The sequence below is a fragment of the Zootoca vivipara genome, chromosome 16 (assembly GCF_965207765.1).
Source record: "Zootoca vivipara chromosome 16, rZooViv2.hap1.1, whole genome shotgun sequence".
In the NCBI taxonomy this organism is placed as follows: Eukaryota; Metazoa; Chordata; class Lepidosauria; order Squamata; family Lacertidae; genus Zootoca; species Zootoca vivipara.
The window spans coordinates 5,115,853-5,142,546 of NC_142599.1; the positions used below are offsets into that span (position 1 = coordinate 5,115,853).

The 26,694-nt window shown below is 44.9% G+C and overlaps 1 protein-coding gene across 2 annotated transcripts; it reads right to left on the reverse strand.

The window, feature by feature from the left end:
• Positions 1-1,696: 1,696 nt before the first annotated feature.
• MORN3 (MORN repeat containing 3) lies at positions 1,697-21,098 on the reverse strand. 2 transcript variants are annotated; one of them, XM_035097732.3, is made up of 7 exons: positions 20,966-21,098; positions 19,621-19,691; positions 14,488-14,643; positions 11,274-11,431; positions 9,664-9,823; positions 5,785-5,969; positions 1,697-3,835 (listed from the first exon to the last, which is right to left on the reverse strand). In XM_035097732.3, exons 2-7 carry the CDS (start codon positions 19,622-19,624, stop codon positions 3,740-3,742), a joined length of 759 nt encoding a protein of 252 aa, XP_034953623.2. In that variant the 5' UTR covers positions 19,625-19,691; positions 20,966-21,098; the 3' UTR covers positions 1,697-3,739. The 2 variants fall into 2 exon arrangements, with proteins under 2 accessions (XP_034953623.2, XP_088515541.1); XM_088659415.1 differs by lacking the exon at positions 19,621-19,691 and having other exon boundaries at positions 20,966-21,084.
• Between the last annotated feature and the right edge of the window lie 5,596 nt (positions 21,099-26,694).

A 26,694-nucleotide genomic window follows, 5' to 3' on the forward strand; every position in this document is an offset into this window, starting at 1 on the left:
AAATGTAATAAATAGAGAACCTACCCAGTTGACAAAGGTCCGTATAGTTAAAGCTATGGTTTTCCCAGTAGTGATGTATGGAAGTGAGAGCTGGACCATAAAGAAGGCTGATCGCCGAAGAATTGATGCTTTTGAATTATGGTGCTGGAGGAGACTCTTGAGAGTCCCATGGACTGCAAGAAGATCAAACCTATCCATTCTGAAGGAAACCAGCCCTGAGTGCTCACTGGAAGGACAGATCCTGAAGCTGAGGCTCCAAGACTTTGGCCACCTCATGAGAAGACTCCCTGGAAAAGACCTTGATGCTGGAAGACTCCCTGGAAAAGACCTTGATGCTGGAAAAGATGGAGGGCACAAGGAGAAGGGGACAACAGAGGACGAGATGGTTGGACAGTGTTCTCGAAGCTACGAACATGAGTTTGACCAAACTGCGGGAGGCAGTGCAAGACAGGAGTGCCTGGCGTGCTCTGGTCCATGGGGTCACGAAGAGTCAGACATGACTAAACAACAACAACAACCCAGTTGACACTAACACAAAACCCTACACACACACTATATAAAATATGGGTAAGCAAACTAAGGCCCGGGGGCTGGATCCAGCCCAATTGCCTTCTAAATCCAGCCCATGGACAGTCTGGGAATCAGCATGTTTTTACATGAGTAGAATGTGTCCTTTTATTTAAAATGCATCTCTGGGTTATTTGTGGGGCATAGGAATTTGTTCATTTTTATTTTCCTTCAAAATATAGTCTGGCCCACCACAGGGTCTGAGGGACAGTGGACCAGCCCCCTGCTGAAAAAGTTTGCTGCCCCCTGTTATAAAAGAATAGAAACCTCCCCCCCCCACACACACCCCTCCTCTCCTCCCCTCTTCTTCCCCAACCTTATACTTTACTCAACACTTGAAGTGCAGAATGTTTGAGGACCGGGACATTCACAGGGAAACCAAAATGCTTGTTTACAAAGCTATTGTACTATCAACCTTACTGTATGCTTGTGAAACATGGACCACTTACAAACGCTATTTCCAACTTCTCGAAAGATTCCATCAACAGTGTTTCTGAAAAATCTTACACATCACTTGGGAAGACAGACAAACTAATATCAATGATTCTTCAACATTAACTTCGTTGGACTGGTCATGTTGTGCGGATGCCTGATTATCGTCTTCCAAAGCAACTACTCTATTCCGTACTTTAAAATGGAAAGCGTCATGCTGGTGGTCAACGAAAGAGGTTTAAAGACTGTCTCAAGGCAAACCTTAAAAAATGTAGTATAAACACCAACAATTGGAAAACACTGGCCTGCGAGCACTCCAGTTGGAGAACAACCTTTACCAAAGGTGTCATGGGCTTTGAAGAAACTCAAACTCAGGATGCAAGGGAGAAACGTGCTAAGAGGAAGGCACGCTTGGCAAATTCACACCGTGATCAACTCCTGCCCGGGAACCAATGTCCCCACTGTTGAAAGACGTGTGGGTCCAGAATTGGCCTCCACAGTCACTTACGGACTCATTGTTAAAACCGTGTTTATGGAAGACAATCTTACTCGGCTACGAGTGATCGCCAAAGAATGTCTCACAACAAATGTAACTGATTTGTAAGAAAGTCTGAACAACCTGAAAAAAGAGACGAGGCATGTACTTTTGTAAACTAAGAAAATATTTAATAAAAATAAATTAAACACATAATTAAAAAAAAAAAAACCTGCGCAGGGTAGTTTAAACTGGGATGAAAACCAAGGCCTAACAATCAGATTCGGACATCATGGCAGGCCAGGGATTCATTCTAAATTTCATTCCTGGTTTCTCAGGATCACAAACCAGTTTGCCAGTTTTGACAAACATATGACTGGCCTCAAACCAGGTGTGGCACGATCGGGGTCCAGGATGGGAGGGGAGAAAGAAGCCCACCATTCCCTTGAAAGCTCATTCTTGTAACACTAGATCATGGCTTGTTGTTTCTGTATGAACCAAGCTAGTGTTAGTTTACATCAATCAAAATGTGGGGAAAGTGTGGCAGGTCTCTGCCCTGAGGAGATTACAGTGTAAATAAGGGGATATATTTGCAGACCCTCTAAGTGTCCCTATTTTCCAGGGACAGTTTCTGATTTGATCCTGGAATGTCCCGCTTTTCCTTAGGATGTTCCTATTTTCATCAGAGAGATGCTCAAGGGTATGGAGTTATGCAACCCCTTCAGAATAATTTGCAGCAATGGCTAGTTTAACTAGTAGAATCAGAGACCAGGAAGAAAGAGTTTTTTAAAAAGATTGGAAGAGTTTTGTAGAATATTTGAAAAAAAAACCCTACTGTGATCAAATCAGGAGGTTAGCAAGATTAGAGTAAATTCAGCAGTATAAAGTAAATTGAGATAAAACGGGGGGGGATATGGAATAACCACAATATGCAGCAGTAAAGGGTAATTAAAACAAACTATGGAAGGGGGGTGGAAGGGAAGATGATGTTAAGATGTATGGTTTGTGATTTGGTAAATGTTAATGTTCAAATTTTGTAAAATTGAAAATGATAAAACTTTTTTTTAAAAAAAACACCCTCACACAAAGAGACGGGTGTGTTTTATGGCTCCTTTTGACATTTTAGGTTAGAAGTGGGCAGGCTGTTGACCAGGGGGGGGAGGAGTCTGTGCCCCTCCTGATGTTGGGCTGAGGGGAGCTGTAGTCCGAAACATATGGAGGGTGCCAGGTTGGGGGGGGGGTTCTCTTGCTAACATTATGCTAACAGCAGTGGCTTGGGGGAAGCTGTCTTGCTGGTGCCAGAACTGTTCTGATGCAGCCCCACAAGCTGTTATCTGTTGCTTGGTGTTAACCTGCATACTAGCAAATTAAGCAAGTTCATTTGCTTCTAATGAAGGTACATCATTGGCTTCCGAAGATTTCTCTCTCTTTTTCCTTCTTCCTTTTCTGTGAAGGTTTCCTTACTTGGAGAAGGGAGGAAGTGATACTATTAATAGCTTTGGTTCAAAATGTGTATTTTAGAGAGTCTTGAAATAAGAAGCAATCATGATGGAGAGAATCTTATCAGGGACTCTTTTAGAATCCTCTCCTTGACAACACAATTTGTGCCTCATGTGGCTGTCACTCTCTTTGTCACCCCGTCCCCCACCCCCCTGCTGTGGTGGGTTGCAGTGTCAATCATATTTACCCCCAGTTTCAAAGTCTCTCTCCTTGATGGTACAAAAAAGTGGTTCAAAATAGACAGCTTTTCTGAATTCAAGAAGAGGAGAGAATTGCAGTCACCACCCCAAATCTTTTCTTTGCTTTGTCCCCCAGCATGTGCCAGAGATTCACTCAGGAAGAATTATAGACCCTCCTTCCATTGGAGGGTTTCGAGCCCCTCTCCCCCCCTCAGCACCTGCCACCTGAGGTGCATGCCTCACTTGCACTAACATCAGGGCTGGCTCTGGGAAGTGCAAAGGGCAACTAGCTGCTTCAAGAACCCAGAGGAAGCAACTTGCAAAGAAATGTGCGGTATCTTGTATTTTTGAACTCACAAGGTCTCTACCATGTCCCTCTTCCCTCTGTGTAGCTGCAGCTGCTAAACTAGTGAGCAAAGGGGCCCCTTGCATATCCAGGAGCAGAGAAGGGAGAGCAGGCCGAGGGCAGAGAGAAAGCATCGGAATGGGAATACTTGGGAATCTCTTGGGAAAGAACTCTTTGTACATTGCTGCACAGCCTTCAACGGGAAGGAACCCCAGCTTTGGAGGGCAGGATTGTCAGCTGTCATCTTTCCTTCTGAGGTTGAGAATTTGCTTCCTCGGCATTTTCTAGCAACACAATAGCTTCTTCCAACACACCCTCTGGGTCCGCTAGTTCAACCTGAAAGAAACGGGGGGGGGCGTGTTTGCAATTTAATACATTGCCAAAAAAATAAACAAAAAGGAGACAGATTTGCATAAAATTTTCATATGCTAATTTATATGTACAGATGCCAACTTAGAAATAATTAAAAGTAAAGGTAAATGAACATGAGTTTGACCAAACTGCGGGAGGCAGTGCATGACAGGAGTGCCTGGCGTGCTATGGTCCATGGGGTCACGAAGAGTCGGACACGACTAAACGACTAAACAACAACAAAGGTAAATGACCCCTGACAGTTAAGTCCAGTCGCGAACGACTGGGGTTGTGGTGCTCATCTCACTCTATAGGCTGAGGGAGCTGACGTTTGTCCACAGATGGTTTTTCTGGGTCGTGTGGCCAGCATGACTAAGCTGCTTCTGGCAAAACCAGAGCAGCGCATGAAAACGCCATTTACCTTCCCGCTGGAGCGGTACCTGTTTATCTACTTGCACTTTGATGTGCTTTCGAACTACTAGGTTGACAGGAGCTGGGACCAAGCAACGGGAGCTCACGCCGTCGCGGGGATTCGAACCACCAACCTTCTAATTGGCAAGCCCTAGGCTCAGTGGTTTAGACCACAGTGCCACCCGCGATATTACTGTACTCTAAATAGAAATACAGCAGCAATGCCTCTCTGCATTGGCTGGGAGAGCTGGACTAGTCTGCTCTCTGCTGATGGGACCCTGTGGCTCCTCCTCCATAGTTCTTTCTGCCTTTAAAGTGGACTTGAACTGAGCAGCCCTTCAAACTAAGGATACCTCCAAATACATGACAGTCCCCCTACTGCTCTTCAAGCAGAATGAGGGTGGGAAATGCCAGGGGAAGAAAGAGGGGATAGCCTATGGAAGCATTGCAAGTCCTACTTGCCAATACTTGAACTGGCAACATTCCAGCTCCCCACATAGTCTTTTAAGCGGGTGTGACAAAATATCAATAAAACACACACACACACACACACACAGGCAGAATAAAAAAATGCACACCCCTCTCTTCCCCCACCTCACCCCACTGTTACTAACACAAACACATGCACCACACGGGGTTACAGCATATTGTCTTTCACATATACATATACATATACATATACATATACATATAGGGGGGTTTGGGGGGAGGGGGTCAGTCATGATGACTCCTGTGTGTCCCTTCCATGCCTGTGGGAGGCTAGAATCTATAGGAGGACGCTTGCTGCAATGGACAGCCCAGTTCGTTTGTTAAGGTAATGGCCTTAGGTGCTCACAGCTAAGTATCCACCATTCGCATCTTTTAAAAGTGAGTTCTGTTGCCATAGAAACTAATGCAAGCATCCCCAACCTTCGGCCCTCCAGATGTTTTGGCCTACAACTCCCATGATCCCTAGCTAACAGGACCAGTGGTCGGGGATGATGGGAATTGTAGCCCAAAACATCTGGAGGGCCGAAGGTTGGGGATGCCTGAACTAATGGATGGGTCTTTCTCCACTTCATTCCTTCTTTCATTTACAGCACTTATATACTCCCTCACAAAGTGATTTACATAAGATTATTACATGCATAAGCATCAGATTCTGTTTTTTGTTCGTTTTTTAAAAAATTCAATAACCCGGAAAAGACAATTAGTTTGTTTAGAAAAAGCTGCTGCTTCTTCTCTGCTCCCTTCGGGTCATACTGCAGACTCCCATCTACTTTGCTTCTGACCCACCCTACTTTTGGCTCCCACCATCAGCTGACTTTTCCTGTGGGTCAACTGCCCTTCATCAGAAAAGCTTCCCCACATCCAGCTATTTGCACTCTCCATGCTTAAGAGGCCAAAGGAGCTGAGGTGGGCAGGTCCTGGGCAGCTGGAGCAGAGACTGAAATTGCTCTTCCCTCTCTGCTCAGGTGTTGGCTTGCAGGAAGAGACACGTTTTGGCCTTTGGGCCTGCGGGGAGCCTGTAACCCAGAGATTACCTTTGGGATGGGATACTGAGTTGGTGCAGGGGCTTCATCGCGGCCAAAATCAATCATGGTTCCGCAACGGGGAATGTCTGCCACCCAGTAGCCTTCATAAAGTTGCCCTGTGTCCAAGTAGATGAATTTCCCTGGACCGTGCCTCTTCCCGTCCTTCCAGGACCCTTCATACCGGTTTTCATTTTCTGCAATTGACACAGAGATTTTTGTGGGATTGATGCTTTTTTAAACACACACACACAGAGAGAGAGAGAGAGAGAGAGAGAGAGAGAGAAGGTGGTTTGTGTTTTCACAAGCATCTCCTAACAAATGGTTCTATCATGGTCTAGTTTGCCCTCCCCCCCCCAACTGGGGCAGGTCATTGTGGCTGCAGACTTTGCCCCTGAAGCACTTCTTACCTGGAAGTAAATACCCTGCTGAAATGGACAGAACGGAACCTGCTTCTGACTCAATGGTCAGGAGGAAACTTGGACTGCAGAGAAGTCTTTATGCTCACAAGTTCCTAGGTATGGTGAAATTCTGGATGGGGCAGTTCTGAGAACAGACTGGAGTCTGTTCTCCCTCTTTCCTTATTCAGAAAGCTTCATATACTGCTCTTTGGTGATGCTTCCAAGACAGGTTATAAAATTATAAAAACATTAAGGGTGGAGAAATAAAAGCATTTGCCTGGTACCGAAAATATATTCATGTGGGTGCCAGGCAAATTTATCTGGGGAAGGAATTCCATCAATGGGGCAAGCACATGTCCGTCGCAAGGGCCCCACCAGCTGTGCCCGTCACAGTTTGGATGCTGTAGTTAACTCTCTTAAATCCTTTTGCAAGAAAGGGAGGAGCCAGCAAAACTGCATGAATCCTACGTTTCGGTTTACCCTCTCTGGGCAAGCAGCCAGGACCAGCTATTCGATCTTGGACGGTTGTCCATCGCGAACCTAACAGAAGGCACACTTACCCCCTGCCTTGCAAAATTTCCAGTTACAGAGCTGACTATATTAAACCCGCAGGTGCAAGGAAATAACAATGTATTAATTAGCTAATTTAAACCTTAGGAAAAATCCAGCCAGTTCACAATCAATTGGGCAATGTCTCTGGAGGACCAATTATTCAATTTGTGGTGGTGGCAGAGGTGATTTAAAATCAATCATATCCTTAACACCCAGAACATCCCAGCAGGAATTAATTTTAACCCCATAATCTTCTTTTCAATGTCTCGCCTCAGTTTTGGAAGAGGTGATAGTACAAGAGCACCTCTGAGCACATGCAAAGTGAAATTGCACTTCTGCTAAGGAAGTGTCACCCGTGCTTCAAGGTTTTCAGGTACAAAGTGATATCAAGTCTGAATCCTCTTGAAATCTGTCAAGGCACAGTCATTACATCTCCTTTTAGAAACTAAAGACATTTCTAGATAACCGCCAAGACTCTAAATCTCATCTCATCAATTTCCTGATGCTGGAAGTTAGATACAAACAGATCCTGGACAGCGGTGTAATTAAGTGTACCTGCCCTCGGCATAACCTGGGCAGGACTACCAAACTGTTGTTTTAAAAGTTCGTGTAAACATGCTGTCAGCTATTAAAACAGCACTAAATTATGTGTTTGCTCAGCATGGCACAATAATAATTTTTAAGGACATTTTAATCCTCCCTTTCCTCTCAGGAGCTCAATAAAGCATATCAGTATGGGTCTGTCCCACATTTTACCTGCACAACAACCCTGAGAGACGGGGTTAGGATGAGAAGGAGCAATCGACCCAGAGTTCCCAAGTTACCTTTGTTATGGCTTAGTGCAGGCATCCCCAAACTGCGGCCCTCCAGATGTTTTGGCCTACAATTCCCATGATCCCTAGCTAACAGGACCAGTGGTCGGGGAAGATGGGAATTGTAGTCCAAAACATCTGAAGGGCCGAAGTTTGGGGATGCCTGGCTTAGTGGGATTTGATCCCAGGTCTTGATGGATCTAATTAGTCCAGCCTGTTAACCCAAACACCACATTGGCTCAGCAAAGCATGGCATGCTTTTGAGGCGGTAGAGCAGGGCTTGGAACCTCTGGCCCAGGAGGCCAGTGTGCCTCTCCAGGCCTTGATCTCTTGCCCTTGGGATTCTCCCCAGTCCTTGCCCCCTCACTGGCCCCAAACATTTTTGCCTGGCTGGAATACATTCATGAACTCTGGCCTCCCTGGACTGAAGAGCGGTTGGAGAAACTGGCCTAAAGGCAAAAACTTACACTTGCTGCTCCGCCCACTTTGCCATATGACCTTACCTGCCAGAAGGGGGGGGATGTGGCCCCCAGGCTGGAAAAGTTCTCCCATCAGAGGATGGCATGGCAAGTAGAGTTTGGGTTTTACAGCTGTCTCCCTGCCACTGACGTTTGATCGACACACGTGCGACTGCATATACACGTGGGGCCAGGAAATTTAAACACAAATGTTGCCAGAGCCTGAAGAGGATGTCAGTGAGGGTGGAGGAAGCCCCAAAGAGACCAGGCGCTCAGCAGGGGCTCAGCTCTACCTTTCTTTCAAATCAGAACCAGTGAAGGCAGTGAAGGTCCTGTGTGAGTGCCTGGAGGCTGTTGGAGGATGGATGGTGGCTAACAGATTGAGGTTGAATCCTGACAAGACAGAAGTACTGTTTTGGGGGGACAGGAGGCAGGCAGGTGTGGAGGATTCCCTGGTTCTGAATGGTGTAACTGTGCCCCTGAAGGACCAGGTGCGCAGCCTGGGAGTCATTTTGGACTCACAGCTGTCCATGGAGGTGCAGGTCAATTCTGTGTCCAGGGCAGCTGTTTATCAGCTCCATCTGGTACGCTGGCTGAGACCCTACCTGCCTGCAGACTGTCTAGCAAGAGTGGTGCATGCTCTAGTTATCTCCCGCTTGGACTACTGCAATGCGCTCTACGTGGGGCTACCCTTGAAGGTGACTCGGAAACTACAACTAATCCAGAATGCGGCAGCTAGACTGGTGACTGGGAGCGGCCGCCAAGACCACATAACACCGGTCTTGAAAGATCTACATTGGCTCCCAGTACATTTCCGAGCACAATTCAAAGTGTTAGTGCTGACCTTTAAAGCCCTAAATGGCCTCGGTCCAGTATACCTGAAGAAGCGTCTCCACCTCCATCATTCTGCCCGGACACTGAGGTCCAGCACAGAGGGCCTTCTGGCGGTTCCCTCGTTGCGAGAAGCCAAGATGCAGGGAACTAGGCAGAGGGCCTTCTCAGTGGTGGCGCCTGCCCTGTGGAACGCCCTCCCAACAGATGTCAAAGAGGAAAACTACCAGACTTTTAGAAGACATCTGAAGGCAGCCCTGTTCAGGGAGGCTTTTAATGTTTAATAGTTTATTGTGTTTTATTTTTCTGTTGGAAGCCGCCCAGAGTGGCTGGGGAAACCCAGCCAGATGGGCGGGGTATAAATAATAAATTATTATTATTATTATTATTATTATTATTATTATTATTATTATATTGTTTTACACACTGATGTGCGGGGTAGCACAGCCATCGCCACCACTTTCCTGCACATCCTCCAGGGTGCTCCCAACTTATGTGATTTTCGCTTCTGTGCGCAGGGGCCCTGTACTTGAAACCACTAAAACCCATTAAGTCTTCAAAAGACTACTGGTGTGAGCTGAGGTGGGGTAAATGGAGATATGTGGCACGGACAGCAACAAGCCCTTGTGTTGTTGTCATTGCGCAAGCCACCTTTTGAGCAGCAGCAGCAGTCTATCTGAGCAAAGAGAGCTGAGAATGTAGGCGGCGGCACCATCTGGCTGGCCTTAGGTTCTGTTCTGAGTGGGTGGGAAGGGCTGGGGTCCTTTCTGAGCACTGCCCAAAGGCATAGAGGACCAGACCTCTCGAGGATCATGGCCGCAGCAGGCCGGTACTTACTCAAGCGGAACATGCCCTGCCCGCTTGGCTTGTCCTCGGACCACTGGCCTTCATAGATGGAGCCATCCTTGTAGTACATTCGGCCCCAGCCGCTTCTCTTCCCAACGGCCCATTCCCCTTCGTAATACTCCCCATCTGAGTAAAATTTTATTCCGTATCCCTAAAATCAAAAGATATTCATGTGGACGATCACAACAGCAAACTTTCTCTTTGAAATGTTTAACTTTTATGTTAATTTGTCTTTCTTTAAAAAGCTGGTACTTTGTTGCTGTATTGTGTTTTTAATATTCAATTCGCAGTCGCCCAGAGTGGCTGGGGAAGCCCAGCCAGATGGGCGGATAATAAACAAACAAACAAACAAACAAACAAACAAACAATTGTTTTCTCTCAGCTTCTCATTTCTCCATGCCAGCTTTTTGGTTGTTGTTGTATTTTTTTTAATGTCCTCATAAAACTCACCAGAGTTTTAGTGTGAATTTCTCCTTTTTATGCCTAACAGACATTATTTCCCTTGCTGTAATGCTGTCTTCACCAATAGATGCATCTTAATGCACACAAGTATATGTGTGTTTGTGAACAATACTGGGCTGGAGAACTGCACTGCAACATCAGGAGAAGTGCAAATTTTGAAGGATGCCTATGTTGTGGTTCAACAAATTGTTTTGGAAAGCGCAAATTAGCTAGGTTCACCTTTAAGGAGGATATTGACAAGATGGAACGTATCCAGAGGAGGGTGATCAGGGGTCTGGAAATCAAGTCTCATGAGGAGCGATTGAAGGAGCTGGGTCTGTTTAGCCTGGATAAGAGAAGGCTGAGAGGAGATAGGATAGCCTTCTTCACATATATAAAGGGCTGCCCTGTTCCAGAGGCTGGGGCCGAAACCAAAGGCTTCAAGTTATAAGAAAGCAGATTCTGACTAAGAACTTTCTGATGGTAAGAGCCATTCAGCAGTGGAATGGGCTCCCTCAGAAGGTGTTGGAATCTCCTTCCTGGGAGGTTTTTCAGCAGAGGCTGGATGGCCGTCTGTCAAGGACGCTTTAGTTGAGATCCCGTCATTGCAGGGGGTTGGACTAGATGACCCTTGGTGTGCCTTCCATCTTTACAGTTCTATGATTCTATGAATTTCTCCTCCACCCCTACTTTCTGGGCTGGATCCACACCACCAAAGTGTGAGGGCAAAAAATGCAGAGGTACCTGGTTCTGTTCACTCCCCTCATGGCTTGCTCTCTTCCTGTCATGTCACTCAAGAGAGGATAGCAGAATTAAGGAAGCCATGAGGCTCCTGGAATTAAAAGCGGGTGTGCCAACTTAAATAAAAATTTGGGGCAGGTTGGTAAGCCCCGCCCCACATAATCCATCACATGACGCAGTGCGCACATACCATTTGAAGGGGGGGACCAGCAGTGCTTTAAATTTTCACCTCAGAAAAGGAACAAGGCACTTAGTGAATTTCAGCAGGAGTCTATTGTACAGGCTGAAGAATGCAGCAGCTCAGAGCTTTGGCAACCCCCCCCCCTGATTTCTGATATTAATGCTGATCAGATTCTGGCCTTCGGCTCACTTTTAAAGGCATACATTTGCATCCACCATTGCAAAAGAGCACGACTCACCCACATTTTGTCGTTCTTCCACCAACCCGAGTAGACTTTCTTGTAGTCTTTTGTGATGGGATCAGGGAGGCTGTATGTCCCATATCCATCCCGTTTTCCAAATTTCCAGTCTCCGCTGTAGATGGCCCCTGTCCTCTTCCATGTCTGTGTGCCCTTGCCTGGCGATGGGGACAAAAGGCAGGAACTGGTAGGACAGACTTTCTCTTGTGACCAATAAAACTGCCTGCGCATTATGGTTTTAATTTACTTGAGCCAATCGTTTCCAAACTAGATAATAAATGAATCGTTATCTAGTTTTGAGAGAAGGGCATGAAGCAAATCCATGAGAGACTCCTGTGAGCCCAAATCGTCCACCTACAGAGGAGGGTGTCCTCAGCACCACTGCATGGTATTTATTTATTCATTCATTTCGTAAAATTTATATAATGTTTGATTGGAAAAAGAAAAAGAAAAATGATTTACAAAGGCACTGCCCTGTACTTTACTGTTCAGGACATAGAAAAGGGGTCACCAGTGCCGTGTCCGAGGGGGTGTGATGCCACCCTTGTGGTCTTTCTCCCCTGGCACAGTGGTTCTCAACGGCAATGGTGTGGCAGGAGAGGATGGCAAGTGTGGCTGGAAGATTCCAGGACAAGCAAATAAACATTTAAGAATTTCAGTGTAGCGTAGTATAGTATCAACTTGTTATTTTATTTATTTGCAGAATATGGGTAGATATATTTTCAAAACGAGAGCGAGATCATCAAGAAGTGATACGGCAAGCTTACACCTCTCGTTCCCTGCAGGACCAATTGCAGTCATCAGCAGTCGTTAACAGCCATCTACAGGTTTACCACTCCCATCAGCCCATCACCCATTCCCTCCCACCCCCCACCCTCTGCATATACATAAGGGACTGACTTCTGTTTCAAGTGTATCTGAAGAAGTGTGCATGCACACAAAAGCTCATACCAAAATAAAAACTTAGTTGGTCTTTAAGGTGCTACTGAATGAATTTTTTTATTTTGCTTCGACTCAGACCAACACGGCTACCTACCTGTAACCTCTCGTTGAGTTTGTGTACACATTTAAGGTATGTATGTAAGAGGCTTGTTTATAATTGTATTTTGGGAATGATTCATGTTTTGACTTTCTGGGTGTCACATGCATAGCTGCCAAGTTATCCCTTTTTTTAAGGGAAATTCCCTCATGCTGAATAGGCTTCCTCGTGAGAAAAGGGAAAACTTGGCAGCTATGGTCTCATGATCATTTTATAAAGTAGTTGTGTTCTGTGTTCTGCCTCTTTTCCAGAAGCAATTTACCTGTTGTGAATAGCAGATTGCAGGGTAAGAGGGTTGTTTTTCCATGCTCTGGCTTTACTAATTTAAAGGTTGATCTCTTTACTGCTAGTTGTTGTTTCCTTTTGTTTTCCAAGGTATATCTTATCAATCAAAAGACTGGTGTGGCACGAGTAAATTGTTATTCTGAAAGTGTGGTCCAGAGGGGGAAAACATTAGAGCCACTGCCCTGAAACCGGCTAAGCATTTGAGCCTATCTTACTGCCCCCTTGGCCTCAAGGTGGTTGAAGGTACCTTTCTCTCTCCTGAAAAGCTACATAGTGCTGAAGGAGGAAGTTGGAAGAGCGTCTTTATTCCACACTTCCTCTTTCAGGGGTCAGATTGACTGCTTACGTCTATCCCTCGGGAAAGCAAAGTGTGCGCGCACAAGCATGTATGTTCCTTTGCCTCTCAGTCAGGAAAGGGTCTAATGGCAGTTAATCAGATCCTCTTTTCCAGAAGCAATTTACCTGTTGTGAATAGCAGATTGCAGGGTAAGAGGGTTGTTTTTCCATGCTCTGGCTTTACTAATTTAAAGGTTGATCTCTTTACATCTCTTCTCCCAAGCAGCGGCGGAACAAGCTGATTGGGCACCTGGGGCGGTCCGTGTGCCCTGCGCTCAGGGGCGGGGCCAGCCAGGGCACGACGCTCCGCGGGGCCTCTGAAGAGTTTGCCTGCCTCCTCCCACTCAGCCGCCCTACAGCTCAGGGGGAGGTGGCAGGAGGACTGTTTGGGGCAGCGCGGAGCCTGCAGGCGCCCAAGCCACCATGTCACTCCCAGAAGAGGCGCGTGGCTTGGGCACGCTGCAGGCCCCGCGGTGAGTGCCGCCCAGCATTTTGTTGTTGTTGGGTTTTTTTGTAATATATTTATTAAGATTTTTTCAAACAATTAAAAAAAATTTAAAAACATAAAAAACACAAAAAATACAACAATACAAAAAAATACAAAAAATGTAAAAACAAAAATTCAAGCTTATAACCCTTGTTGCTAATCTATTGACTTCCTCATTCCTCCTCCTTCTGCGATTCTTTACATTTCTTCAGTAGTAAACTCTAAATCTTATATAATTCTAGTTGTTGTTGTTTAGTCGTTTAGTCGTGTCCAACTCTTCGTGACCCCATGGACCATAGCACGCCAGGCACTCCTGTCTTGCACTGCCTCCCGCAGTTTGGTCAAACTCATGTTCGTAGCTTCGAGAACTTTATAATTCTAGTTATTACTTAATATTACCTTATTTCTATATCTTTTACATCTTAACCTTTTATATTCTCTCCAAATCTTTCTTCTTGCTTAATTTATCATCAACTTCTAACAATACTTATTTTACACCATTGCATTATCTACAACCTCTATTTTATCTCCCTCACTTCCACTAGTTCTAATCTATTATATGCTTATTCTTTAAATAAATTTTGAATTTCTTCCAGTCTTCTTCCACTTCTGCTTCACTTCGATCTCGGAGTCTCCCGGTCAGTTCAGACAGTTCCATATATTCTATCAACTTCTTCTGCCGAGTGCCGCCCAGCATTTTGTCACCCCCCTCAGTGGTGACACCCGGGGCAGCCCACCCACACTGCACCCCCCCTTCCTCCGCCCCTGCTCCCAAGGGAGCTGCTTGCCTCAACATGCATTGGAGAGGGATCCAACCTGAGATTAGTTTTTACGTTTTTAAAATACGGAGGAATATCCTTGTGTTGTTTTTTTCCTCCCAGCTGCCCTTGTGGCCTCCTGAAATAGTTTGTGTGGAAACTAATTAAGTCCTCTTGCATGCAGTCTCAGACAAACTGTAGACTTTTTTATTTGAGGGAATCGCTGGGCCTCTCCAGGCTGCTGTTTGTTTTTTTTGCCTGGAATATACTGCAACATATTCTATTATTCTTGCTCTGCATTCTCCTTACCGTGTTTTAGGTTGTCCAGCCATTCGCCAGTGTACCGATCGCCATTGACAGCGTAAACGGTGTGCCTTAATCCGCATTTCTGGGCCTTCCTATCCCATTCATACCAAAGAGGGTCAACTGTCCTGGGATACTTAACAATGGGCATACTTTCCTTGCCTGGAAGGGGACAAATAAAAAACTTAGGGATTAGAGAGACGGCTTTCGTAGCCATGGGTTCTGCAGGATGACTTACTGGCTTTCTTTCTTTTTTTACAAGCAGTGTTTTTATCACCTGCATCACCTGGTTGCTGATCTGAGAGTGGAGCTTCTCATAAATTAAATACCAGGCTAAACAAGCAAAGGTAATAAAAGAGAACATTAAAGCAACAATAACTGCACAGCAACCAAATTATAAAAAAATGGAATAAAGAAGTCGAACAGTTGGAGCAATGAAGAGAACAAGCTGATTGACTGCAGGTGAAATGAGTTTTTCACAGGAAACATATTATTTCTCTGTGCTCAAGAAATGCTTTAAATCTTGTCAGAAGAAAAGCACCTCTGAGCATGTGCAGAGTTCCCTTCCATCACCCACCATCCATCAGCAGGCACACACATTTAGGACTGGAGGGCAAGGTTTCCAAGGCAGAAAGTATACATTCCAGACAACCTTAAATCTCTCTCCTTGCAAATTCTACTGTCTTATTGTGGAAAATACTAGGTGTGACTATTTTAAGGATACAACATCACACCTGTTTCCTGTGTCAATGCACCTGCTTTGCATGCAGATGGTCCCAGGTTCAATCCCCAGCATCTCTAGGAAAGGTCTGGGAAATCCCCCTTCCTGAAACCCTGGGGAGTTGCTGCTGGTCAGTGAGGACCAGGCACCCCCAAACTGCGGCCCTCCAGATGTTTTGGCCTAGACCTCCCGTGATCCCTAGCTAACAGGACCAGTGGTCAGGGATGATGGGAATTGTAGTCCAAAACATCTGGAGGGCCGAAGTTTGGGGGTGCCTGGTGTAGACAATCCTGAGGTAGATGTAGGATAAGGGCTGCATCTGAAAGGAAGCAGCAAATTACACACACACACTAGGGTTGCCAGACTCAATAGAGGACAGGACTTATGTGCCTTTAATTGCCCTGCTCTCTTTTGAGTCTGGAAACCTTAAAGAGAAACCAGCAGACCCTTTGTTTAATTTCCAAGCAAAGGGTCTGCTGGTTTCTCTTTAAGGTTTCCAGACTCAAAAGAGAGCAGGGCAATTTAAGGCACAGACGTCCTGTCCTCTATTGAGTCTGGAAACCCTAACACACACACACACACACACACACACACACACACACACACACACACACACACACGGCAATTCAAGGTGCATAGTGTCCAAAGCCATTCAAGTTAAGTTTGCACCCAAGGCAGAAAAGCTTACAAGTGCTTCTTCCACTAACAATGTGCTGCCCTTTTGTGAACCGTAAAACCAGCTGCCTGAGGCAGCCTAATGGTAGGGCCGGCTCTGGCTGGATGAGTATAAGGCAGCTTTTAAAGAACCTATTCTGTGCAATAGATTAGTAATGGGAAGTGATAGACCTAAACATTGTCTCCCTTTGCTATGTGTTGGAGCTACGGTAAGTCTCCACCCTTTCAGCTTGCTCTGGTACCGTGTTTCCCACATTTTAAGACACCGTCTTATATTAATTTTACTCAAGAAAATAAGCCTATGGCTTATTTTCGGGGAGTGTCTTTTTATTATTATTATTACTGTAAGTACCTCCTTACGACTACCGGTAGTTACTTTCCTTTTCCTATGGGTTTGTTTGTTAACTTGTTCTTCAGTAAACAGCCTCTTGTTCTGGGCCTACAAAGCAACTAACCCTGCCATACATTAAATAATAATTTTACAATGACCTTGCCCCTACCTCACATGAGCCACCTTGGAAACATATTTCAATTGGGGTATATGCATTTTTCAAACAATAAATGTCCGGAACCAAGGGGAAACAAGGTTCCAAAGAGACTGGAGTAAATTTGTGGACTATATGGAAAAGAACTGTAGAAGTTTAAAGACACTTGCAGGATTGAAATAAATCCTACGAATTGACATTAAAGGGAAGATATAAAGGAACTGCGATATAAGAACTGATTAGAAAACCAATTGAGGGGAGGGAGGGAGGTCAAGCTCGGCGGAGCATTGTCAATAGAAGATTGTGAGAAAGTTAAAAAGAATGATGTATGGTATTGTGTTGTTTTGAATGTTTGTTTGTTTTGTCTAATGTCTTTAAATGTGTTTTAATTGGAAAATCTAATAAATTGTTTATAAAAAAACCCCAATAAATGAGTTACCTTAACAGTCCTATTCCTATGGCCAGATAGCATGTGGAAGTTTACATTGATGTTATTTGCTCGGACAGCCCTGTTGGTCCACTGCCTCTTCCACCCGCGGACCTGCCTCTGTTCCTTGAAGCATCCTTTGGCTAAGCTATTTTGCCCAGACTTTATAAGGTCATGGTGACATCACAGGTGACATCAAGGGCAAGGGTGTCCATATTGTGAGGCACCAATTGCCCAGGAGATCTTGCCAATTCAACCTTTTCCCTCTTGGTCTCTACTCTGTGTATTTTGTTAGCCAGCCGTGGAACAGGGTGTAAGACTCGGGGGCTGGCAAACCATGAAGTTGTGTGTAGATTTAACAGTTAGAAGCCCCAAAGAAGAAGCTGAACCCTGAAGAACGAGCCTCTTAGCAACTCCTAAGACCAAGAGGAGCCTTGCAGCTGAATCGGACCAAAGACTCATTGAGTCCTGTCGGGGAAAAAGGCGGGGGGGAAAGAAATATAGAATAATAATAAACTAGCATCTTGTATCCTACAGTGGGCATACAGATGCCCCTGGAAAGGGCCAGCCCTACCATTAGGCCAAGTGAAACAGCTGCCTCAGGCATCAAGATGTTGGAGGACAGAACTGCAGGCATCCCATTTTAGGCGCGACCGACATGTGCACAATTGTGCACAATTGTGCACAGAGCCAGACCCTTAAAGTGACCCTGAAATGTCATAAAAGATGTCACTTAAAGGGTGGAACGGGGGGGCTCTGCAGCCTGAGGCATAGCCACTAGGTACCTATGGTAACTCTCACTGCCTTCCACCATCCCAGCACCACGGTTAATGTAAGATTCAGCTGCCCATCCATACCATCTTATCCTCAGGCAGAAAAATACCTTGGTTCAGCCCACAAGCTGGGTGTGAAGGCAGTAGCTTCTACCCACAACTGGCATTCAAAGATATTAATTCCACTTTCCCATTGTAAGTTAAAAGGTAAAGGACCCCTGACAGTTAAGTCGAGTTCTGGATGACTCTGGGGTTGTGGCGCTCATCTCGCTTTACTGGCAAAGGGAGCTGATGTTTGTCCACAGACAGTTTTTCCGGGTCATGTGGCCAGCATGACTAAGCCGCTTCTGGCAAAACCAGAGCAGCGAACTTAAAAACATGGAAAGACCTGGTCTGAATAAAGACATTGGATTCACGATACCTATTTATCTACTTGCACTTTTTGGCGTGCTTTTGAACTGCTAGGTTGGCAGGAGCTGGGACCAAGCAACGGGAGCTCACCCTGTCGCGGGGATTCGAACAGCTGACCTTCTGATCAGCAGGCCCTAGGCTCAGTGGTTTAGACCATTAATCTGTCTAATCCCCTTTCGTTTGATGATCAATCCCTCTTCCCAGGGTATTCTGATAATTGTAGCTCCGTGAGGAGAATAAGTGTCCTCTAACGATTCTCAGCACCCTTAGCAAGCTCTATTTCTCAGGATTCTTTGATGGAAGCCACGACGGGTAAAGTGGTATCCTGGTGCTTTAAATGCATCGTTATTATTGTTATTATTTAATAAGTTTGTATACCACATTTCATCCAAATAACACAGGGTGGCTTACAAGATAGAAAAACAAAATGAGAATGCAAAATACCGTATTTTTCCGTCTAAAAGACGCCCCCATGTATCAGACACCCCCTATTTTGGGGGACTCCGATTTGAGAAAATGGGGGGAGAGATGGCCCCCATGTATTAGGTAAAGGTAAAGGGGCCCCTGACCATCAGGTCCAGTCGTGTCCGACTCTGGGGTTGCAGCCCTCATCTCGCTCTATAGGCCGAGGGAGCCGGCGTTTGTCCGCAGACAGCTTCCGGGTCATGTGGCCAGCATGACAAAGCTGTTTCTGGTGAACCAGAACAGCGCACGGAAACACCGTTTACCTTCCCGCTGGAGTAGTACCTGTACCTATTTATCTACTTGCACTTGATGTGCTTTCGAACTGCTAGGTGGGCAGGAGCTGGGACCGAACAACGGGAGCTCATCCTGTCACGGGTATTCGAATCGCTGACATTCTGATCGGAAAGCCCTAGACTCTGTGGTTTAACCCACAGTGCCACCTGGGTCCTAAATATTAGATGCCCCCCAATTTTGGAACAATGTTTTTTTTAGGGGGAAAACCTGGTCGTATACACGGAAAAATACAGTACTGTATATAACAAAGACAAACGAAAACAAACCGATAGCCCTGCCGCACACATTTAAAAGTTCACAGATTGTTTGATTAGCCAAAGGCCTGGTTACAGAGAAACATTTTCACCTGGCGCCTAAAGATATATAAAAGGAAGGTGCCCAGCGAGCCTCCCTGGGGAGAGCATTCCACAAATGGGGAGCCACCACAGAAAAGGTCCATCCATGTTTGGTGTGAACGTGGCCTTATTCTCTCGAATGTGCACATGGGACTACAGCATCTGCCACTGTATTACAATGGGCCCCTCCTGGGCTGCCCCTCCACATGGCTGGTGATGGTTCAAGCTGCAATAGGGAACTTGTGGCCCTCCAGTTATTGCTTGTCTTCAACTCCCATCAGCATGGCCATCAGCTAGGGATGATGGAAGTTGTAGTCCAACAACATCTGGAGGGCCTCGGGTTCCTCAACCTGGTTTAAAGGTGAGAATGAAGCTCTGCGTTTGGCACTGCATTTAATCCACCTGAACCATTGTTCTTCTGGCATTAAGAAGATGAGCAGGGAGATGGATTACGGATTGTGATCCTCTCCGCCCCCTCACCTGTACACCTGTATCTAATGTCCTCCTCCTCCTCCTCCCCTCCTTGATATGCTTCCTATACTCAAATACTCACCCATGGTTGGATGAATTCAATTCTGGAAACCCTCTATAGAATTATATAGATGAACATCTGCAGAATTTGGCCTGTAATAGAGGCAAATGTTTTGTTTTTCCGGTTGCAAAACAAAATATAAATGTCAATCAATGTTTATTTTTATTTTAAAAACCAAGTTGTGACGTGAAATACTGGTTCTTATCTATATGAGCCTTTGCCAACCTGATGCCCTCCAGATGTTCTGGGTTACAACAGCTGTCCTGGCTGAGGCTGATGGGAAGGCATCAGGTTGACGAAAGCAAATTGGTAATATATTTAATTAACTGTGCCATGTGATGCTGAGGTGGTGTCCCAAAGCATTTTGAATGTGTTTTGGCTCTGTTTCCATTCAGTTGGGTTCTGGTTGGCTGCAGAGCCCAAGGAGGCCCTGTTCATCCTAGCATTTTATGTCCAGGCAGCCCACAAACAGGAAGGTGGAAGGAAACTGGCCACCAGAGGTAGACTGCCTAAAAACCTATATATATAACTGTCATAGCAAATAGGCGCTCCTAAAGCCATAATCCTCTGGGAACGTGTCTGATCCCATTTTAGAGCCACTGTTGTTAGTAGGCATTGATCTTCCATCAATATAGACTTACTCCACCTCCCACAAACTCACATTGCTGTATTTACATGTAGTTTGTAACTGAATCCCTTCCCAAAGGCACTTGGGGCTAAGATCAAAACATACGTATACTAAAATTCAGTCCGATCCTAAATGTTAAGCAAACATGGCCTCATAATCAAATGCTGTCTCAAATACACTTTAAAGAAGCCAAACTCCAGATCTGTCTAGCTAAGGGGGCTCCTTGCTCATGTCTAGGGCTGGGGGAGAAGTTTGATTCTATTTAGTTTCACACAACACGCAAACTGAAACACAGATATCGTCGAAAATTCACGCTTCTCTGAATTCTGCGATGCAAAAACCATGCATAGAAAAATGCACAAACAGAGGCAACTTGTGCATAACTATGCATGTAGACATAGAAATAACACACAAAATGAACTGTATTAGGGAAAAGCATTGCGCATATTATGGGAAATTCACGCTAAGACGCTGATGAATTTTCTAGAGGATTATTTTTAAAAAAGAACAAGCACCCAGAAACAGATTTGGAAATGAATTCAAGTTTGGTACAATGAGAAACCGAGCAAGAGAAACCAAAATGGACAGATTTGCTTACCGCTGGTCACACTCCCCCCCCCCCCCGCCACAAGTCCTGCAAGAAACACTCCCAGAGAGGTGTCTTCTGGGACCTTTCAAATAGAGGACCAGGTTTCCTCTCTCTCCCCCTTCCATAATTTAATGCAACTAAAGACTGACCTCAGATCCACCGCTCTAGGTCTGGACTGTCCTGGGAAACCAGAAGCGCTGCCCAAAAGCAACTGAGGGCAGTTGTGGGGCTGGCATTAGAGAGCAGGCTGGTCACATCAGCTTGCAATGTGGCAGAGGTAGCCATAGCAACATGGGCAAGCCTCTGCAAGAGAGCAAGCCCAGAGACGGACTCCGAGGGTGTCCTGCCCTCCTGAGGATTGTTTGATGAATAGAAGTTGATAAAATCCATCAGAATCTGTTCACAGGGAACTGCCTCTCTTTTGGGGGGGGGCGATGCATATGCAGCTAAAGTGCGGGGAGGAGTCGACAAAGGACCCCACTGCCCCTCCTCACACTGGAATTCGGCTTTATTTCTGGGTTTGGCTTTTGTTGTTGCAGAAATACGTATATGTTTAGCATCAATAAACAACTGAACAAAATTTATATACTACTTGACTCTTGGGGTGATTAGGAGGTGTTCTTGGGGGGCGTTGCTCTTTTGATATTATTTTTTGTGTTTTTATTTTGTATATTTATTACTATGAGGTGGAAATTGTTCAGTTTGGTTGTGTACTTTTTGATGTTTTATTTATTGTTTATGTGTTTTGAATTGTGTATTTTTTTTCATGTTATATGCCACCTTGAGCATGGTTTTAGCTGTGGAAGGTGGCATACAAATAAAGTGATGTATTTATGTATGACTTTCTTGGGCTCCTTGATCACTGCAGATGGTGACAGCAGTCACGGAATTAAAAGACGCCTGCTTCTTGGGAGAAAAGCAATGACAAACCTAGACAGCATCTTAAAAAGCAGAGACATCACCTTGCCGACAAAGGTCCGTATAGTTAAAGCTATCGTTTTCCCAGTAGTGATGTATGGAAGTGAGAGCTGGACCATAAAGAAGGCTGATCGCCAAAGAATTGATGCTTTTGAATTATGGTGCTGGAGGAGACTCTTGAGCAGGGGTCAGCAAACTTTTTCAGCAGGGGGCCGGTCCACTTTCCCTCAGACCTTGTGGGGGGCCGGACTATATTTTGGGAAAAAATATGAGCGAATTCCTATGCCCCACAAATAACTCGGAGATGAATTTTAAATAAAAGCACACATTCTACTCATGTAAAAACACCAGGCAGGCCCCACAAATAACCAAGAGATGCATTTTAAATAAAAGGACACATTCTACTCATGTAAAAACATGCTGATTCCGGGACCGTCCGTGGGCCGGATTTAGAAGGCGATTGGGCCGCATCCGGCCCCCGGGCCTTAGTTTGGGGACCCCTGCTCTTGAGAGTGCCATGGACTGCAAGAAGATCAAACCTATCCATTCTGAAGGAAATCAGCCCTGAATGCTCACTGGAAGGACAGATCGTGAAGCTGAGGCTCCAATACTTTGGCCACCTGATGAGAAGAGAAGACTCCCTGGAAAAGACCCTGATGTTGGGAAAGATGGAGGGCACTAGGAGAAGGGGACGACAGAGGACGAGATGGTTGGACAGTGTTCTCGAAGCTACGAACATGAGTTTGACCAAACTGTGGGAGGCAGTGCAAAACAGGACTGCCTGGCGTGCTATGGTCCATGGGGTCACGAAGAGTCGGACACGACTAAATGACTAAACAACAAATGTGTGTATGTATGTATGTATGTATGTATGTATGTATGTATGTATGTATGTATCCATGTATCCTGACTGTAGCAAAGCCACCAAGCAGTTTACAAGAAATATTAAAACTATAATTAAAAACAAGCAATTTAAATCATTTTAGAAACAATATCAGCAACAAGCTAAAAAGAGGTTAGAACATGTCAACATTCATGAATTTATTTAGCAAAATTTATAAATAATAATAATAATAATAATAATAATAATAATAATAATAATTTATTATTTATACCCCGCCCATCTGGCCGGGTTCCCCCAGCCACTCTGGGCGGCTTCCAAAAAACAGAAATTCTAAAATACATTACCCATTTACACACACATGCACACTCAAAATAATAAACTGTTTATTTTATATTGTTGCAGCTCAGTCTGCATAATGCCTCTGAGTCCAAGGTACGAGACCAAGCTCACCAAACCAGTGCCGTTATCTAGGGAACTGTAAAACAATTAGCCAGCCACATAAGGACCATGATTGGCATAACCAAGAAGTTGCTTGATGCCATGGGGCAAATGGGTGGGCCCTTCCCCATCGCTGGCTGGTAGTTAGGAATACAAGAGCTAGAGTTGTGGTGTGTGATGTGGGTAGCAATAAGCGGTCTGCAAAGCTGGACACAGACCCATGTTTGATTTCTGCTGGAATCTAAGGCTGTGACAAAGGGAGAAGCGAGACCTTTTGGAGTGTTACACACACACACACACACACACACACACACACACACACACACACACACACAAATATTATCCTAAAGACACCACAGTCTCTGCTGACTCTCAGCCCCAGGAAACCAGGCCCTCAATAAGCACCTGGATCCCCTAGAATATCTCCACCACTAGGAGATTGGGTTGGTGTGGAACACTGGTGTTAGAAGTGGGGTTCGCATTTCCTGCAGAAGGACCTGTGAGTGACGTGTCTGAGGTGAAATGGAGAGAGGAATAGCAATACTTATGGAACAGGTGGAGCTGATGATGGAAAAATAGCGCTAGTGATTTGACAAAATGGAACAGCAGTTTGATGGGGAAATGTAGCAGCAGAGCCAGCAGTTTAATGGAGCAGTTGCAAACAGAGATGGCAAAAAACATACTTGGAGAAAAAAGGGTGACTCCATGCAAGGTGAGAACCCTGCCTGATCAGATGCTACTAGAAAGGGTTGAAAGTGACCCATACCTGCTAACTTCCAGGGACCTGGATAAAACTGTTTTATTCCAGGAAGCTTTTCTGTGATATATCTAGCCTCATATAACCAACACGCTTAAATCTAATTAATGTTGAAGGAGATAAGACCATAGAGTAAGCTGTCCTGCCAGGCTTAGCTACGGTAGGTGACATACCCTCACCTCGGGAGGAAAGGTTACCAAACTCTTTGTTCTTTTTCTCTTTCCACCATGTGAACCAACCAGTAAGAATGTCTGGGCTGGGTGCTCCCAGCCCAGACCACATGGCTTTAGCAAGCCATCTTTGTGTTTCTATGCAAATAATTTAGAAACATTTAGAAACCAATTTTGAAATCAAGTTGCAAAAACGGTCTTTTATTGCTGCTGTATGGAAAAGGACATGAATATGGTATTTTAAGAGTTTGTAATAAACCATTTTTTACTTACCAAACGTGTGGTCTCTTTCTAGGTTGAGGGGAAGTGGGAAATTTTGGAAGAAATTTAGAAGGGCATATGATAAACTAACAGCCTATATTTCCACACTCTGCTGCATGTTTTGTGATTTTAAATCTCTGCTGGGGCTCTCACCAAAGAGCACTTGCTCCAAACCTGGATCTACGCATCCAGGGAATTCTCATTTTATTCTTTTACCAAATGATTCAGAAACCAACACTCGTTGCATCTCCAATGTTTTAATCTCTGGTGTTTAATTTATGCTTTAAATTTTGTATTCGACAAAGATATATTTAAATAAATAAGCCTGCCACACTCTCAGTTAGGATCCCAGAAAGCTGTTTTATACTTGGTACAAATGGTATCAAACCAAGCAATTCCTGACTGGCAGGGGCTTTCCAGGGGTTCAGGCAGGGACAGAAATTCTTTCCCTGCAATTGCGTCTTTCAGCTGGAGATTCCAGAGACTGAATTTGGGACCTTCTGCGTGCAAAACAGGTGCTCTCAATTTTGGCCTAAGCTTCCCTCCTTGATTTTGTTGGTTACAGAGTGAGAATCTGGAGACGGACAACTGGGTGGAGGCTCAGCAAACCTGTAAAGACTGTGTGCAGTGCTGCCACCTGGAGGCCATAAATAAAAATACCTCTTCTGATTTTAGTTGTAGTGTTATGATTACAGTACAACAAATGTTATCTTGGATTGTGTGAATTCTCAGACTCCTGCCATAGTGGGCACTGCTTGCGTTTTATCAAGCTGAAACTAACAGCAGAAGAGCAAGCCATATATTATCAGAGCAAGTCAGATGGTACATTCTGGAGAACGGGTTGGAGAGGCGGTGGGGGCAGACGTAAGGTGCCACACACACACACATGGCTTGTCTACATTTTAACATTATCTAGCTGTTAATCCCATTTAGATTAGACCAGAGTAGTCCACACTCCCACATATTTGAATTTGTATACTAGGAGCAACTCTGGTATTTCCCATTTATACCAGTAGGGGTTTTCTTTCCTGCCTGGCCCTGCCTTCTAAATTGTTGACTCCATTATGCTACAAATCCACCTAACAGTTACCTTGTTCTGGTTACAGGTAGGTAGCCGTGTTGGTCTGGATCGAAGTAAAATAAAAAAATTCCTTCAGTAGCACCTTAAAGACCAACTAAGTTTTTATTTTGGTATGAGCTTTCGTGTGCATGCACACTTCTTCAGATACAGAAATTCCTTCAGTAGCACCTTAAAGACCAACTAAGTTTTTATTTTGGTATGAGCTTTCGTGTGCATGCACACTTCTTCAGATACAGATGTATCTTCTGTACAGAAGATACAGATGTATCTTCAGATACAGATGTATCTTCTGTATCTGAAGAAGTGTGCATGCACACGAAAGCTCATACCAAAATAAAAACTTAGTTGGTCTTTAAGGTGCTACTGAAGGAGTTACCTTGTTCAACCCACATTTTACCAGCTTCTCAGCAAGAATATAATGGGGGACTTTGTCAAAAGCCTTACTGAAATCAAGATACACTATATTCCCAGCATTCCCCTGATCCACCAAGCTTGTTACTCCATCAAAAAAGAAATGAGGTTCGTCTGACATGACATCTTTTTTAGAAACCATTGATCGGTCTTAATAATCACAGCTTCCCTTTCAAAGTGCTCTTACATTTGTTCGTTTTTTAATGATTTTATTAAGTTTTTCAATTTTATCATCATATTTCGCACAAAAGGGAATCCCCAACCCCCCATGACTTCCCTCAACTACGGTACCTTTTCTGGTTTTTTTGGTGTTTTATCTTGCCCTGCTTATTGGTTATTTCTTATTCTTTAAGATAATTATTACTCTTCTCTTCTCATTCTAACCTCATATTTCTATTTCTACATTTATTTTATTAGTTTGTTTTGTTGGCTGCAAGTGTTTAACCAAACCCTGCAAGTGAGTCCACTTCTTTACATTGATTCTGTAGATATAACATAACTGGTTCCCAGTCCTTCTTAAAATCTCTGAAGCTTTTGATAGCACTGACCGTGGTATCCTCCTGAAGTGGGACTTGGAAGCCCTGAGTTGCAATGGTTCTGGTCCTACCTCCAAGACCGAGTCCAGAGAGTAGCATTGGGAGAATGCTTTCCAGTCCCCTGGAGGTGACGCAGTGGGGAGCCACAGGACACTCCCTTATTCCCAATGCTATTGAATATCTATATGAAGCTGCTGGGAGTGGCCATTAGGAGTTTTGGAGCAAGGTCTGATGAGTATCCTGCTGACACTCAGCTCTGTTTTTCCATCTGACTCAGGAGAGGAAAGACAAGCTGAGCTTGAATCCTGATAAGATGGAGGCACAGTAGATGAGTGGCTCCTGTGTCCAAGAAACTGCTCAGTTGCCTCCCTTGTGTGGAGTTGCACTCCCCTGAAGGTGCAGGTTCGCAGTCGGCAGGTGCTTTGTCCCTGGAGGTCCAGGCAGCCTCAGTGGCTAGAAGTG